Genomic DNA, 14903 nt, shown 5'->3' on the forward strand with positions numbered 1-14903 from the left:
GTCACCAATGACAGTCTACCCTTTACCTAATGACATGTCTTGTGAACAAAGTTGACATGTGGTGCTGCATGAAAATGAAAAGGTTTATCCTCTGGGGAGTATGAATATGTGCTATAAACATAATGAAAACCTTTCCATTAGATATAGATCTTTCTTCCATATTAATGGAAGTTTTGACAGATTGTGGTGCTAGTTGAAGTGTCTGGCAAGTCGCCAACAAAGATTCAGATTCTTCGTTCTTTTGTGGGGATCACTTTTTGACCATGAGGTGACTCCAAAGGAGAGCTGATTAAATAAAAAAAAGAAGTAAGGGAATTCATTTCCAGAGGAGCAGGAACTCACTTAGCGCATGCCAAAGACATTGAAAGATGAAATATTATTCAGTGAAACTCTTGGAGGAAAGGGCGGGACTTTTTATCCTGGAACAATTCCATTTAATGTCAATGAAGCTTTGAAATACAGATCATGGATTCAATTATTGCAATCAACCTGAGGGGGCCACCGATAGAATTCAGATTATCATGTTCATTCTGACATAGGAAGGCTGTTGTCAAAGCTTTTGATTGACAAACGATTTTAGATGTAACCAACACTGTTTGAGATTCATGCAAAGATTGCAGTGTTTTTATTTTATTGTAAATATCATCCACTGTGCATCAATTTGTGTTCAGTGCATGAACAATGTTTTTATTTCAAATGTGAAACTGCAAGCTCTAACTGTTTTGGGGGGAACAGCACACAGAACTCACCAAAATGAAATACCTGAATGACTAAACAGCATAATGGCATTTTGTATGATATAACTGAGCCATGACTAAACGGTGAGTGGATTTTGCGGTTGGCCACACGTTTCGAGTTAACACCGTGCGCAGTGTCAGTGTTCCACCACTCACACTCTTGTCGGAAAACCCAGAGGCTTGCAGCCTGCCCTTGCCTGTTTTTCCAGGCCTTGAGTCTTGTTTTCAGGCACAACAAACGCTGTATTGGACTTGTTTCCTTTGGCCCTTTACTCCCTCCCCGAGGCCTCCTCACCCTCCCATATTGAGCTACACTCTTTGGATACTGTTCCCTCTGAAGAGAAACAGCCATAGGATTTGGCTTTGAGTATCATACCGGTCCAGAACAAGCTTCATTCCCAATATCTTCCGTCCCTGGACTCTTGAGTAAATATGTACAGTTTTAAAATATCAGCTAATCTGTCAAGCAAACCAAAGCTGTCCAAACCGAAGCTCATAGATGCATTTAAAGACACAGCATCTAGCAAGACACATTTAACATCAATTTCAAGATTGGAATAAGTGTATTAAGGAAACTTTTATTGACCCTCGATATGTTCATCATGCGAGACATCATGTTGGACAGCACTATGAATTAATGAATATTGGTCCATGGAGGTCATTGGAAAAATGCGAGTGAAGAAGTTATGCCGTTGGGATTTCTCAAATATCATTAAATTCAGTGGGAGATGTAATGCTTCTTTGCCAGAATCCGGTCCCATGAATCACTCTTTTTCATTTTCACTCATATCCACTTTCATGAATTTCACTTTCATGAATTTACACATTCATAAGACCGCAAAAGTGTCCCCTCATGGGATCAAGTAAAAACATCAAGCACTCCGACTGACCTTCCCCTGACTGCTCTCCTTAATAGATTAGATTATGGGCTACATTCAAATGCACACAGAAGATAACGTGAGGCAGTTAATCAGGAACAGCAGAGATAAGAGTGGAAAAAATCCTGATGTACAGTAGTTTGATGATCGACTTTGTATTCTCAGGTGGGAAACAGGAGAGTGGAGTTCGTGCTCTGCTACCTGTGGGGTTGGCCTGATGACCCGAACTGTGGCATGCACTCACCGGCCCTCTCGAGATAGCAATCACACTGAAGCTGTGAGGGATAAGGACTGTCAGAACCCCAAGCCCAGTCCTGTCCAAGCCTGCAACCGCTTTGACTGCCCTCCTATGTGGGACACACTTGACTGGGGACAGGTAAAGAATCTCAACTGAGAAGCAATTACTGTAGACTGAAACATTTAGCAAGTATTGCTAATATATCCTCTGGCACCTCTGTGTTTTTGTTTTTGCAGTGCTCCCAAAGCTGTGGTGGTGGATTTCAAAAGAGGCAGGTCCTGTGCAAACAGCGGTTTGCGGATGGAAGCATCCTGGAGCTGCCTGACACCTTCTGCCCTTCCAAGAGCCCCATAAACCAGCAGCCCTGTGCCAAGGACGAGTGCCAACCCCAATGGGTCACAACTAGCTGGTCCCAGGTATATTTTCTCAACGCACCAACCCACATTTTAACCAAAAAACAAACATGTTAAGCAATGTGTCAAATAAATATACTTTGAATTATTTTTCGGTAAAGTGTTCGGTGACCTGTGGAAATGGCGTCCAGAGACTACAAGCAGTCTGCAGAAAACAAAAGGAAGATGGAGCCCATTGGACGGTCGACCCTGGGAACTGTTCCACAATGGCCCGGCCCACCAAAATCCGGCCATGCTCCCTCAGGCCCTGTGAGAGTAAGAGAACCTCTGTTTGGCTCTTTTTCATCAATTTGTAATGCTAAGAAAAGGGAAATTTGCTGGAAAGCCAAAAACACATACCATAGCTTAGTTATTTTAGTGGAAAGAGCCTGAAATTACAAATGCAGGGAGATACAGTGAGCACATGTGCAGTAATAATAAAACATTTGCTTTTCTCTTCATTTCAACAAAAGGCTCTGTCAAGCCTGTTCCCACCATACTGGCACAGAAGAAGGTGTATATCCAGTGGAAGAAGGGGAAAAAGTTACACTTGGTAGTGGGAGGCTATGGCTACCTGCTCCCCTGGACAACTCTGGTCCTTCGCTGCCCGACCCGCCACTTCCGCAGAGGCCACATACAATGGCTGAAGGAAGGAAAGCCCCTGGTGGTCAGCTTCCCACACCTCACAGTAACATCACAAGGATACATGAAGATTCAGCAGGTCCGTGCATCCGATGCAGGGATATACACATGCGTTGCAGGTCAGGCAAATGAACATTTTGTTCTGCAGATCATTGGAAGCAAGAAGAAGCTGTCTCTTCCAGAAGCGTGGCTCCTCGCAGGCAAACGAAGGGATGGCCGGCTAGATGTTTCCTCACCAGGAGATCGATTTCAGGAGCTCCCGGTCCCCCTCAACCAATACGACAACCTCGTCGAGCAATTGCTTGAACTCAAAGGCAATCTTCCAGATGAAAAAGATGTTGAGAAACTGCACTCCAGTGAAAAGAACAGGTCAACAAAGATGGACGAGAGAGTAAACTCAGAACTTTCAAGCCATATTGTACTTATTGCAGATCCCCAGAGGCTAGATGAGATCATGGACAACCTGTCTGAAGGCCTTGGAGGACTATGGCGGGAACGACTCATAACACAGTTACTCAGTGAGCTCACTACGACAGAAGTTGAAACCAACGAGTCCACACTTCATCCTCCAGAAACAGCAGAATCCTCAACACAACAGCCCTTACTTCACAAACCTAACATCAAAACCCAGGTGACCAAGCCAAGAAGCCCGGTGATAGTCCAACGGCCAAGGAAGGTCGGAGTAGTGCCGTTGTCTGACATGATTGTTTATGTGGGAGTGCCAGTTCTGCTGCAGAAACCCATTGCTAGTTTGGAGCTGAGGTGTGAAGCACAGGGCAATCCCGATCCATCTCTAACATGGACAAGGAATGGAAAAGATTTAACGTACAACAACAGGTAAGAACTATTCATAAAAGGCCTCACACACATTGTGTCCATTAAAAGTAGTGCAACTGTTATATATTGACTGCTTGGAATGGCTTCTGCTGACAGAGTAGGCCTCTTGCCTACTGGCTCACTGAAGATCCAGTCTCCAACCAAGGTAGATGAGGGTCTGTACACCTGCACTGCAAGGAACCGTCTGGGATCTTCTTCTCTGTCGTCCTGGCTGCAGATAACGGGTAAGCAAGTCAAAAGAGTCTGAAATGTCATCTTGCTAGTTCTGTTTTTTTTTTTTTAGCCTTCTAACCAGCATTCTACTAATTTAGCTCAGTCTGTAGAGCAGGTGCCCCATGTGAAGAGGTAAAGTCTTTGACACACTGGTCGCATTTTCAACTCCAGACATGCATCCATTTGTTTTTTTGTGGCAATCTTTGATGAGTAAAAACTGAAAATATAACTGAAATGATTTTTGCAACTTCACATACAAACTCAATGTCCACCTATTGTCATTTTGAGTTTGTCCTAATTTGCTGTCATGTAGTCCAGTTTAAAGTAATCTGTGTTGTTCTTTTGAGGTTGGGGCGTAGATATTCTGGGAAAGCATTCTTTTCAGCTAAGAAACACACACACACACACAGACATAACCACAGATACACAGTAAGCTTCTACATACTCCAGTGGCTCAGGGCTGAGTCAGAAATTGGGAATGTCCGGAGCGTGCCACAGCTCAGATCATCCCTGAGCCACGCAGTCCTTCATCTCCTTTGGGCACGATCAGTCGCAACCTTTTCTACATTCTCATCAAATCATACGCCAGCGTGGCTTTTCCTGATGCTGCAGCGCTTTCCCTCCCCAAAGGACAACAATTTCAGATTCCAGGCAATGATTCAAAGAGGATTAAGTGGGTGCTCCCTATTAGCTTAATCTAAGGAAGAGGATGGGATGGGATTAAAAGTGCAGAAATGTGTCCAGGCTGAATTTTATTATATTTGAACTCAAACTCAGTTGAAGGTCACGTCTAATGGGTGCACTTCAGAAATGTTAAGAATGTGATTCTGTGTTCTGTGAATGAGGTTTGAGGGGAAACTGGGCCTGAGAATTAATTTTTTTCCCCGTGTTGTTTCTGAACAAGAACAGGACACTTTTTTAAGAAACACACGTGAAAACCATGACCCTCCAATTGTTGTCAAAGATTCAATTAAGGTCTGCAAAAGTAATGGCATGGAGAGTCACAATGTTGTGGTGTTTTTTGTTTTGATACCTTCTTACCTTGGTGTCCTCAGTGATTGGCTCTCAGGGTAAAAATCAAGAGTGATGTCTAAAAACCTGACCGCACATCAGGACAAATAGTATCTTTTTAGAAATAATAAAAAAAACCTGCTATGCACATTTTGAGTTCTTTGAAACAGTAATCATCTATTACCAGTTATGTCTGCTTGAGTTGTATTTCTGTATCATCCCAAAACCACATTGTATTGTTTTGTATTTTTAGGAAGCAAAGGAAGAAACTGTGTCCAAGGTAATAGTATGGGAGCCACTGGCCGTATTTGCTCTGAGAGGAGTAACAGCAGCCAGTCAGCTGAGCTGTGCCATGGACAAGCCTGCCCCCTCAGGTACACTTCTGCTAGTACATGTTTGGAATACTCTTGATTGTTAGACCTGCTCTCTACAGTATGTGTCTTTGACTTGCATTTTAGATTTCTCTGAGCTATGTCATGTTTCATTTATTCTGAAGTGCTTGATCAAGTCTTAAATGTTTTAAATGACTGTCAGGTCTACTTTTTTTTAGATCTCTTTGTCTCATACATCCTGTCTGATAAGCTTATAAACTTTGTTGATTGTTGTCCACTTTTCCTATGTGGTCTCAGGTGGCGAATGGATCCTTGGTCCCCCTGCTCAGCCAGTTGTGGAGGCGGGTCCCAGACCAGGAGTGTCCGCTGCATGAAGGGTCCTGAGGGCAGATCCAGAGAGTTGGAGAGCCAGCACTGCCTCAGCACAGGAAGGAGGCCTTCCCTCACCAGAACATGCAACGTGCAGCCCTGTGCCAGGTGGGCAACCACCCACTGGGGACTGGTAAGTCTACATTGACCACAAATACATCCCATAAGTATGGGTGTGTGTGTGTGTGTGTGTGTGTGTGTATTTACACTATTTAGAATACAATAAAAGGGAACTATAGACACCGTAAAACAATTAGTTGTCAGTGAAATAGAGGATGTTTCTTAACTGCAGAATAACCAGCTCATCACAGCATTTGTTTGAGTGTTTACGCTTGCAAAATACTTGGGGGGGGGGGGGGGAAGCACCCTAATCCTTCCTTATCTACTATAAGCATTTGTTGCAGTTTGGGAAGCCCCCTTTTTTTTATGTGTTGAAGTTTCCTAACGTTTTGTTGTACTCGTGTTATGAGCATTTCCTCATCGATCCGTTGTCTCAAAATGTTGCAAAGTAGTTCCCTTTTGAGTAGGAATCCTCCGATTGTATTTTCAGGCAAACTTTCCATTAGTTTGAAAAGCTGTACTTTCTCATAATTTTGATGAATTCTTTTCCTTTTAGTGTCACGGACAATGTGTTGGTCCCAGTTTGGCCACACAGCACCGCCATGTTTTCTGCCTGGATGCAAACGCTACAAAAGTCTCCTACAGGATGTGCTCTGGACTGCAGAGGTAAACAAGAATACACATGTATGAATTAAGCTGATGTATAATGTTGGCGATAAATAGCACTGTAGTAGCTGATGTTTCAGTGAGCCACTCACCAAAGTATTTCTGACAACTTCTCGACCCTTTTCTTTGTGTGTGCGTGTGTGTGTGTGTGTGTTCGTAGGCCCAGCTCTATGAAGAATTGCTCCACAGAGACGTGTGCCCTTTATTGGCGCGTGGGCCAGTGGACCCAATGCACCGCCACCTGTGGGCGCCATGGTTTCCAGTCACGCCAGGTGACCTGCGCACACCGCCGTTCTGGAAAAGCAACACGTGAACATCAGTGCATGTGGAGGCCTCGCCCCCCTAGCTGGCAGCGCTGCAACATTTTGTCCTGTGGGAGAGGTGAGAGGGGAGAGCAGTGCACTGAACGCAGAACAGAAGTGTTGTGAATGTACATTGAGGAATCTTTATTTTGTATTCTCTTTATTTATTGAACGTTGTGTATCATATTCAGTGAAGTATAATGTGGAAATACCCACTAAAAAACATCCATGTTTCTTTCAGTGCCAGCCTGTTTCATCAACATTTAACCTCCTATTTATAGAGCTTTCCGTAATAAACTTTTAAATTTAACCTCAAATATAAATGGTATTGCCAGGATAGTTTGGTCAAAAAGTCAACAATGGTAAATGACATTCCCCTGATGGGCCTAGCCAACAATGTTCAAATCTTGCTTTCAGTGTGATGAGGTCTTAACATTTCTAACATTTCAAAATGAAACCACCAACACAGGAAAAAAAGGGAAATACAGTAGTGGTAATAAAACAATTTAAAAAAAGTTCTTCCTTGTATCAGGTATTACCCAAGAATGTCTCTGATGTGTTTAATAACCTACAGACATGTTGGATAAAACCTCATGACATCAGATGTGCAGTATAGATCTTCTTGTTTTGAAATGAATTTTTTCAGGGTTTCCAAAAGCACACAGTCCACCAAAAACACTTTTTGTTTCCATGGCAGAAGTTTCAGAAGTTTCCACCTGGTATTCCCTATGCAAACATTGTAACGGCAGAATTTGACCTGACTCCATTCTGTGAATATCAAGCAGCATTTCTGAACATATCTTCACTTTATTGTTCTGACTGCCTTGAGTACTGATGGTGGTTAAATCCCCTTGAACAAATGTTGAAGTGGAAACCCTTTCTCCTGTGCGTAAACATGTGTAATAAACTGTAATCTCGTTGTTTTCCAGCAGGAGAGTGTCGGGACAGCACGAGGTACTGTGAGAAGGTTCGACAGCTGGAGCTTTGTCCGCTGCCTCAGTTTAAGAACCGCTGCTGTCACTCCTGCAGCAACACCTGAGGGCGGGGAAATATTCAACGAGGGCCAATGACAACCTGAACAGGGCCGGGGGGGGGGAAGATGCTCAGAAAGGACACGGAGACTTGCAACCTCTACACCTCGTCCTACACCCACAACTGTGCCCATTGTTCTGGCTTGGACGGGAGATCCTTTGTGAGGAGAAACATTTGGGTAGTTACACTTTGAGTGTGTGTTGTCTACTCTCCTTAAAGAGGCAATCCGTGTGGTATCCGTGGGGTTGAATTTGAAAGTATTGAGAGGAGTGATGTAGCTTAAAAAAAATAATGCTTCAGCTTTACCTCTTTTTTTTTTTTAAATCTGAAGTTATACCTACAGCTTTTCCTGAATTATGTAAAAGTATTGACATACATTTCCACTGCAGGTATTAGAAACTTCTGGTGACTGTTGACTTCTTTCTTGTAAAGAGGAACAGGTTTGTAAAAAGAAGACTTTTAGTATCTGTTGTATTTTAAGGGTTTTCCTAAAGCATTGGAACAGAGGTTCTCCATCACCATGTTCTACTGTAGCACCGTCACCTTATGTCCAAAATAGCATACGACATGCAGTTCAGCGTAAACAAACATTAACATGTAATAAATATACTTCCTTGACTGACTTCATACCCGGGGATTCTGGGTAGACTCCAAACATTTTGATAACCACTGGAGACGTGTGTGTTTGCTGTTATTGCAGTGGTCTAAGAAACAGCGTTAATAAATGTTTCTTCTTTCTTTTTTTTTTTAAAGCTAAAGGAACTTTTGCTAATGACATACATGGTTATACAAGAGATGACTGCATTGGACAAATGTCATACATTTAGAAAAAGCTTTTTTTTTTGCTATCATTTATGGCATTCCGCTCATGTTGATAGCACAGATTGAAAAAGGTTTTGAAAGAAGGAAAGTAAGAAAAAAAGACGAGTAGTTGAGAGTGCAGTTTGGGGTGGAAAAAGTCAGACAGAGATGTTGTTTGTATGGGTTGCACTATGGAGGAGTATGATTTAAGAAAGTCACATATGGGGGGGGCGGTTGTTTTGCACTCAACTCATCCAAGTCTTTGTTAAAAACATGGCTTGTAGAGTTCTGCTTCATTTTGTAAAGTGTTATTGTTTGTATATTTTGTTTTTTTGTGTGCGTGTCCTTTAACCACTTTGTGATGTTACAGCACATTTAAAAGTGCGTTGAGCTTAACAGTTTCTAAATGAACTCATAAAGCTCAGTTTATTTTGTCCACCGTATTATATTTGAGAAAGCAAAACCTTACATTTTGACCGCTCTTTTGTAATGCTTGTTCCTTGGTTAGATTTCAGTGTAGGTGTTGTATAACTCAGAAGATGTAAATATGACCTACGCGTTATGTAAACGATACTTTTGTTGCTTTTTAAGAGGAACGTTTTAAATGTACAGTTCTTACATGACTGTAAACAGGGTTTGCACTTTGAAATTATGTCCACAATTCTTTATCATCATGTGCAACACAACAAAGCCCTAGTAGGAAACTACTTTCATAAAGGCGTCTTTATTTGATTTTACAAGTGAACATCATTAGCATATTACTTATGTTCTCAAGTTGTATGTAGATATTTGTCTTGTTCTTTAAGCTATTTATTTTCATGTTTGTTCTTGTGCATAGTTTTGTAAATAATTACAAGGTTGGGTTTTAAGTATTCCTCTCCCTACAGATCTGTCTTGGTATTTAATGTGCATGCGATGGGGACCCTCTGCTGGTGACTAGATGTGTTGCTCTCTGCTCATGCCTGGTTTGTCATGAAATAAAACCAAATACATTCCTTTTTAAACCAGTTTGTCTCTAGATTCTCTTTCTTGTTAGTGTTTTTAATAAAAAGCAGAGTGCATTATTATTATTGTTCTCTAAGCTGGCTCGATCAGTCAGATGGCACTTTAAAGAAACACAATACACTGAGTTTTAAATGTGTAAACAGCAACGCTCCAGAAACAATCTGTCAGCTGGTAATCAGAAATAAAATCAGAGCAAGGTCAACACCGAGGGGAAACTGTAGAGCTCCAAAACACAGAAGTACATTTGGTCTGCCATCCTTCTCACAAAGAGAAACAAACCTCAGGAACACATTACCATCTGAAATAAAAATCACTGACAGAGCTCAAGGTTTTGAAGTAAGTAAAAGTCTGAGTCATTGACTCTATCCTCTAATCTTCAAATTACTGTTCCTTCTTATTTATTCTCTTATTTGTATTGGGCCGGCTGTGGCTCAGTTGTTAGAGTTGTTGTCTCTCAACCTGAAGTTGAAGGGTTCGGTCTCCAGCTCCTGCAGCAACATATCCTTGTGTCCTTGGGCAAGACACTTGCTTTGTAGGCGCCGTATGAATGGGATTAGTTACTTCTGATGGTCACTTTACATAGCAACCTCGGCCATCATTGTGTTAATTGGTGTGAATGGGTAGGTGTGACGTGATGAAAAAGCACTTTGAGTTGTCAGAAAACTAGAAAAGCGCTAAAAGCTCCAAGTTTACAATTTATCTATAAGCATCCTTATTTCTCTATTTCTTTAAGTGTAATGCTTTTGTTTTAATCCTAAAAGCCTAGGACAGGCGTTGTAACATAGCCACGGCTAGAAACCAGTATGCATGGCATCTACTTTGTATGACACAATCCTCATTGTAACTGTCCCTGTTAAATAAACAAAAGAAAGCAAAACGTGAAAGCAGAAGTAAACAACTGAAGTGGTTGTAAAGCACAAATGCCTTCGTTTCTGTCAACTCATTACTCAAATGCAAACATTTCACCTTCAACACTCAGCAGAACATGTTCAGGAAGCATACTACTGTAATGTGTGAAACCAGCCTTGAACCAGAATAACTAGACTTTCAAGGGAGTATTTTATTAAAAGGAAATGCACTTCCTGTTTTCTGCTTTCAGAACGTTCACTTATCACTCAGCATCTCAGCTTTTGAAGAGGCACAAACGTTTGCAGGATTTCCCCACCCATCAGTGGAAAGTGCTTTACAACATGAATCTAAAGGCTGCGATTCAGATAAGCTGATCATAACTGCACTTATCTGATGTGCCGAGGATTATTTCGGATCAGTTATGGGGGAAAAGGATGGTTGTAATTCTTCTTTGACAGCAATCAGGGTTCTGCGAGTTTCCCTCGTGGATGAACTAGAAGGACGGATTGACTCTCTGCTGGAAGTCTTAGTAAGTCGGGAGTTTTTCACTCGTGATGACCGTGAGGAGGTCTTGTGTCAGTTGGGGCCCCGGGCAAGAGTAAGAAAGGTGTTGGACATCCTGCAGTGTAAAGGCGAAGAAGCAGCTAATATTTTCCTCTCAATTAGCATCAATCATCAGCAAGAGGCACAGAAATACTCCAAAGAAGGCAACACAGATCAACCTCAGTCCGTAGGTATGCAAATAACACCCCAGAGATGTCATTAGCACATGTTAAAAGGTATTTCTGAAGAGTTTGACTACTGTAATAGCACTGCATTGTTCTTAAACAGTAAATGTTCTTTGAAATAATAATATCAAATCATTTAGTTTCAAGATCTTCGTTTTTTTTTTGTGCAAAATATTCAAACATATCTACCTTTGCAGAGTACAACAAAGTCAAACAAAAGCATAAAGATGTCCTTAGGCGCCGGAGCGAGAGCATGCTCTTCTACAACACTCGACATGGAGAGAAAATCCTTTTTTCTGAACATTATGTCAACCTCTTGTTGGTCGATGGACACCAGGGGTTGGACATAAAAAGACATGAGGTTCTGACATTTGGGCAAAAGCGATTGTCTTTGCAGCAGAAGTCAGCAGTTCATAGAAAAATCACACCAGGGGAAATATTCCTCAGTCCAAATGGAAGTCGTCCAGTCAAGAAAGTTCTGGTGACAGGGGTGGCTGGCATTGGGAAAACCATCCTTGTGCAAAAGATGCTGTTTGATTTCGGGGCAAACAAAAACTGTCTTACATTTGACTTCGTCATCCACATGACCTTCAGAGACCTCAATCTGATCAACAAACCCACAAGCTTCCGGGAGATGGTCTTGCGTAAGAACAGGCACCTAGCTAAAGAATTGGATAACATTCTAGCTAATGACAACAATCTGCTTATCATACTGGACGGCTTTGATGAATTCAGGCACTACAGGAGCTGCGAGGTAGATGTATTTGTGTCTGAGCCTGATGAAGACGCAGAGGTGGTGGAGGTCTTTGGAAGTCTGATGCTTGGCGAACTGCTGCCCAATGCTTCTGTCTTACTCACAAGTCGACCTGCAGCTATCAACCACATCCCTGTCGGCTGCATCGACCGTTTCGTGCTCATTTCTGGCTTCTCGTTGGCCGAAGTTCAAGACTTCTTCTCACGATACTTCCAAGACAGAGCTCTTGCTGACCGCATGTTCGCCGTGGTGTCAGCGAATGATCTCATGCTGACATTGTGTTACATACCTGCGTTTTGCTACATCGTGTGCTGCATCCTCAAAGAAAGCAAAGAACTCGGCGGACCAAGCCCCAAGACCATGACAGACATTTACGTACAGTATCTAGTGGCATTGCTCCGCTCTCACACTCAAGCAAGAGCTGAAACCTTTTTTCAGGAGCAACAAGCAGGAGCCAATCAGCAGCTATCTGACACTGTGCTAAAGCTGGGCCGACTTGCCTTCAAAAAGTTGATGGAGCATCAAACTCTTTTCTACAGCAGCGACCCAGATGTGGCAGCAGTAAAGGGATGCAGCCTTGTGAGTACCTTCCTTGACAAGACGGTGGCCCAAGAGCCAGGCTGTACTGAAGAGGTTTACTCCTTTGCACACCTTACTGTCCAAGAGTTCTTTGCAGCCGTTTACTGTGCCGTCACTGATCAGCCTTTACCTGATGCAATTCAGAACTCTACAACTCCCATGGAGGGATCCAACTACGGACATTTGGACCTATTCAACCGCTTCCTTTCTGGAATCCTCTCTGAGCGCAATGCTAACCTTCTGTCGAGGCAGGTGGGGCTGTGTTGTCATAAAGAAAAAGTGGACTCCTATCGTCAGAGGATCATCAGAGAACTTACAGCACGCTGTGAAAACGGGGCCCATATCCTCAACCATCTGCACTGCCTGTTTGAGCAGCAGGACCCTTCTCTGGCCCTCGCTGTACAACCAAAGACACTGCGGATTAATGTTTGTGATGAAACACTCTCCCAAATGGACTACAATACTATCAAGTACTTCCTAAACCTGACAAAGGGGACAATATCAGAGCTGGATCTGACTGGGACCGGAGTAAGCTGTGAATCACTAAGAGATATTCAGCCCCTGCTGATTAGATGTCAGTGTCTTTGGTAAGTTTCAGATCAAATTAGATTGAACAACAAATCTGTTAATGTATTTATATGAGTTTTCTTAATGTTATTTTTCTAAATGTTGTTCCATGTTCAGTACCAGTGGTCAATATTGCTGGCTTTAAATTATCAATGTATTAAGAGTTAAAACCATCATTTTGTGGATGATATATTGTGCACTCACCCCACTGCTTCATTTTTAAGGCTGGGAGAAAACATCCTCGATATGGAAGCAGCTCAAGCGATTGCTGATGTGTTGCAAGTGTCAGAAAGTATAACCCAACTAGGGTAAGATGTCGATAAACTATTCAGGCTTCAAGAGATTAAAAGCTCACAAAGTACCACAAAGACTGTTTCCCAATTTGTGTTCTCGTTTTAGACTTGGATGGTCGAACATTGGGGATGAGGAACTACTTGTTCTATCACATGCCATACGCGTGAAAAAAAAGCTTGAACAGTTGTGGTAAGAAACTTGGCATAACTTTACAACAGGGAGCATAATATACTTATATTAACAGCTGGAAAATATGCTGAATAGTTTTTATACGGTATGGCTTGCTGATAAATTTAAATGTAAAACATTTTAAACATTGTTACTGGTATGTGCTTTTACAGGATGGAGGGAAACCGCCTGACCTACAGAGGTCTGATGTCCCTCAAGGACCTGACTCCATATCCTCTGGAAAGAGTTGTGTGAGTAGGTTTTTTCATCAAATCATTCTAATCCCAATTTTTTTCAAAGTTACATTTTTCTGAAGCTGTTTTTGATTCTGTTTTCATACAGAGCCATATGGAATGACCTGACTGACACCGATCCAGAAACCTTTAGCACTAGAGAAAGTGTAACTGTGGATTTCACAGATGATGATATGTGGGACGGATGGGGGCAATGGGTGTTGAAAAGGTGTGAGGTCAGCAGCAACGAGAAGTTAGTGATGGTACTCCACAAAGTGTGCAACGTTTCAGCCCACTGCTTGAAAGCAAAGTGGGCGAAAACCTTTTACGAGCAACTAACACAGCTCATCGCTGGCAGGATAGAGAGCTGCACCGAGGAAGACATGTGCAAGAAGCTCAGAAAGTTTGAGAACATTTTGCAACACTGACAGACAAATATTCACTTACCTCAAGTCATAAGCTATAAATGGAGTTCATGTGTTTGTTTGATGTTAAACGCTTTGTGTGAAACATATTGATTGTGAATGATAAACTAGTATCACTACAGAATTATATTTACTACATAATATGATGCAATTTCCTGTCTTCAACCTCTAATTTGGGATTTTTGCCCATGAGGGAATGCATGCAGGTCACATATCCAGAATGTCATTGAAAATATTCAATATGCAAAACTACTAGATGGCCCGTACGGGGATCGAACCCGCGACCTTGGCGTTATTAGCACCACGCTCTAACCAACTGAGCTAACCGGCCACGCGCTTTGAGACATATATTATATTATTCACCTAAAATACATTAAAGTTCTCGTGTTTAATGTTTTATCTACTTTCAGCACATCAATTGTTCCCCTTAAAAAAAAAGGCCATGCTGGGAATTTATACAAGTGAAAAATGTAATCTTTAACTACATACTGGTTATCAGGTTAAACAAATTACAATACCGTAGGCCTACTGTTTACAACAATATATAAAAAAATGTATTACCTTATAATACTGATGTGTTTTCTATTTATTTTGATTTCTATCAACTATTTATATTACAAGCTAAATGTTTTGTACTTTTTTTGTAATATAATAAACACAAGTTTTAAATAAAAAGTGATCAGCTGTATTCACCACTGTCAATAAAATGTTGAAACTTTATGGAAAAAAAAAAACAAAACGCATCTTGTTCGTTGTATTTTTTTTTTTTTTTTTTTTTTTTAGAAACTTAC

The 14903-nt window shown here is 41.7% G+C and overlaps 2 protein-coding genes and 1 non-coding gene across 7 annotated transcripts in view; 2 read left to right on the plus strand and 1 right to left on the minus strand.

Moving 5' to 3' along the window:
* The window catches only part of adamtsl3 (ADAMTS-like 3), a 91827-nt gene extending 82310 nt beyond the window's left edge, over positions 1-9517 (plus strand). For 3 of the 5 annotated variants that reach the window (XM_065950645.1, XM_020630431.3, XM_065950647.1), the window contains 10 exons: positions 1781-1991; positions 2090-2269; positions 2368-2521; positions 2719-3724; positions 3821-3948; positions 5202-5322; positions 5578-5782; positions 6266-6375; positions 6536-6756; positions 7607-9517. In XM_065950645.1, the coding sequence (XP_065806717.1) occupies positions 1781-1991; positions 2090-2269; positions 2368-2521; positions 2719-3724; positions 3821-3948; positions 5202-5322; positions 5578-5782; positions 6266-6375; positions 6536-6756; positions 7607-7716 (2446 nt within the window). In that variant the 3' untranslated portion in view covers positions 7717-9517. The remainder of the gene's footprint in view (positions 1-1780; positions 1992-2089; positions 2270-2367; positions 2522-2718; positions 3725-3820; positions 3949-5201; positions 5323-5577; positions 5783-6265; positions 6376-6535; positions 6757-7606) is intronic. The other 2 variants (XM_065950646.1, XM_065950648.1) reach the window with 1 other exon arrangement.
* A 1107-nt stretch (positions 9518-10624) lies between these two features.
* Positions 10625-14838, plus strand: LOC109976025 (NACHT, LRR and PYD domains-containing protein 3-like). The gene is made up of 6 exons (XM_020626253.3): positions 10625-11098; positions 11290-13012; positions 13217-13300; positions 13392-13475; positions 13628-13705; positions 13797-14838. Exons 1-6 carry the CDS (start codon positions 10786-10788, stop codon positions 14113-14115), a joined length of 2601 nt encoding a protein of 866 aa, XP_020481909.3. The 5' UTR covers positions 10625-10785; the 3' UTR covers positions 14116-14838.
* trnai-aau (transfer RNA isoleucine (anticodon AAU)) lies at positions 14370-14443 on the minus strand. Its single transcript has one exon. It is a non-coding gene; the product is annotated as a tRNA-Ile (tRNA).
* Positions 14839-14903: the final 65 nt, after the last annotated feature.

Source organism: Labrus bergylta, chromosome 22 (assembly GCF_963930695.1).
Source record: "Labrus bergylta chromosome 22, fLabBer1.1, whole genome shotgun sequence".
Lineage (NCBI taxonomy): Eukaryota > Metazoa > Chordata > Actinopteri > Labriformes > Labridae > Labrus > Labrus bergylta.

Bases quoted from the DNA above. Each gene is read 5' to 3' on its own strand.
- LOC109976025 (XM_020626253.3), top strand. From the start codon at position 10,786: ATGGGGGAAAAGGATGGTTGTAATTCTTCTTTGACAGCAATCAGGGTT. The intron at 13,476-13,627 runs GTAAGAAACTTG...GTGCTTTTACAG, and splicing joins AAAAAGCTTGAACAGTTGTG to GATGGAGGGAAACCGCCTGA. The intron at 13,706-13,796 runs GTGAGTAGGTTT...GTTTTCATACAG, and splicing joins TATCCTCTGGAAAGAGTTGT to AGCCATATGGAATGACCTGA.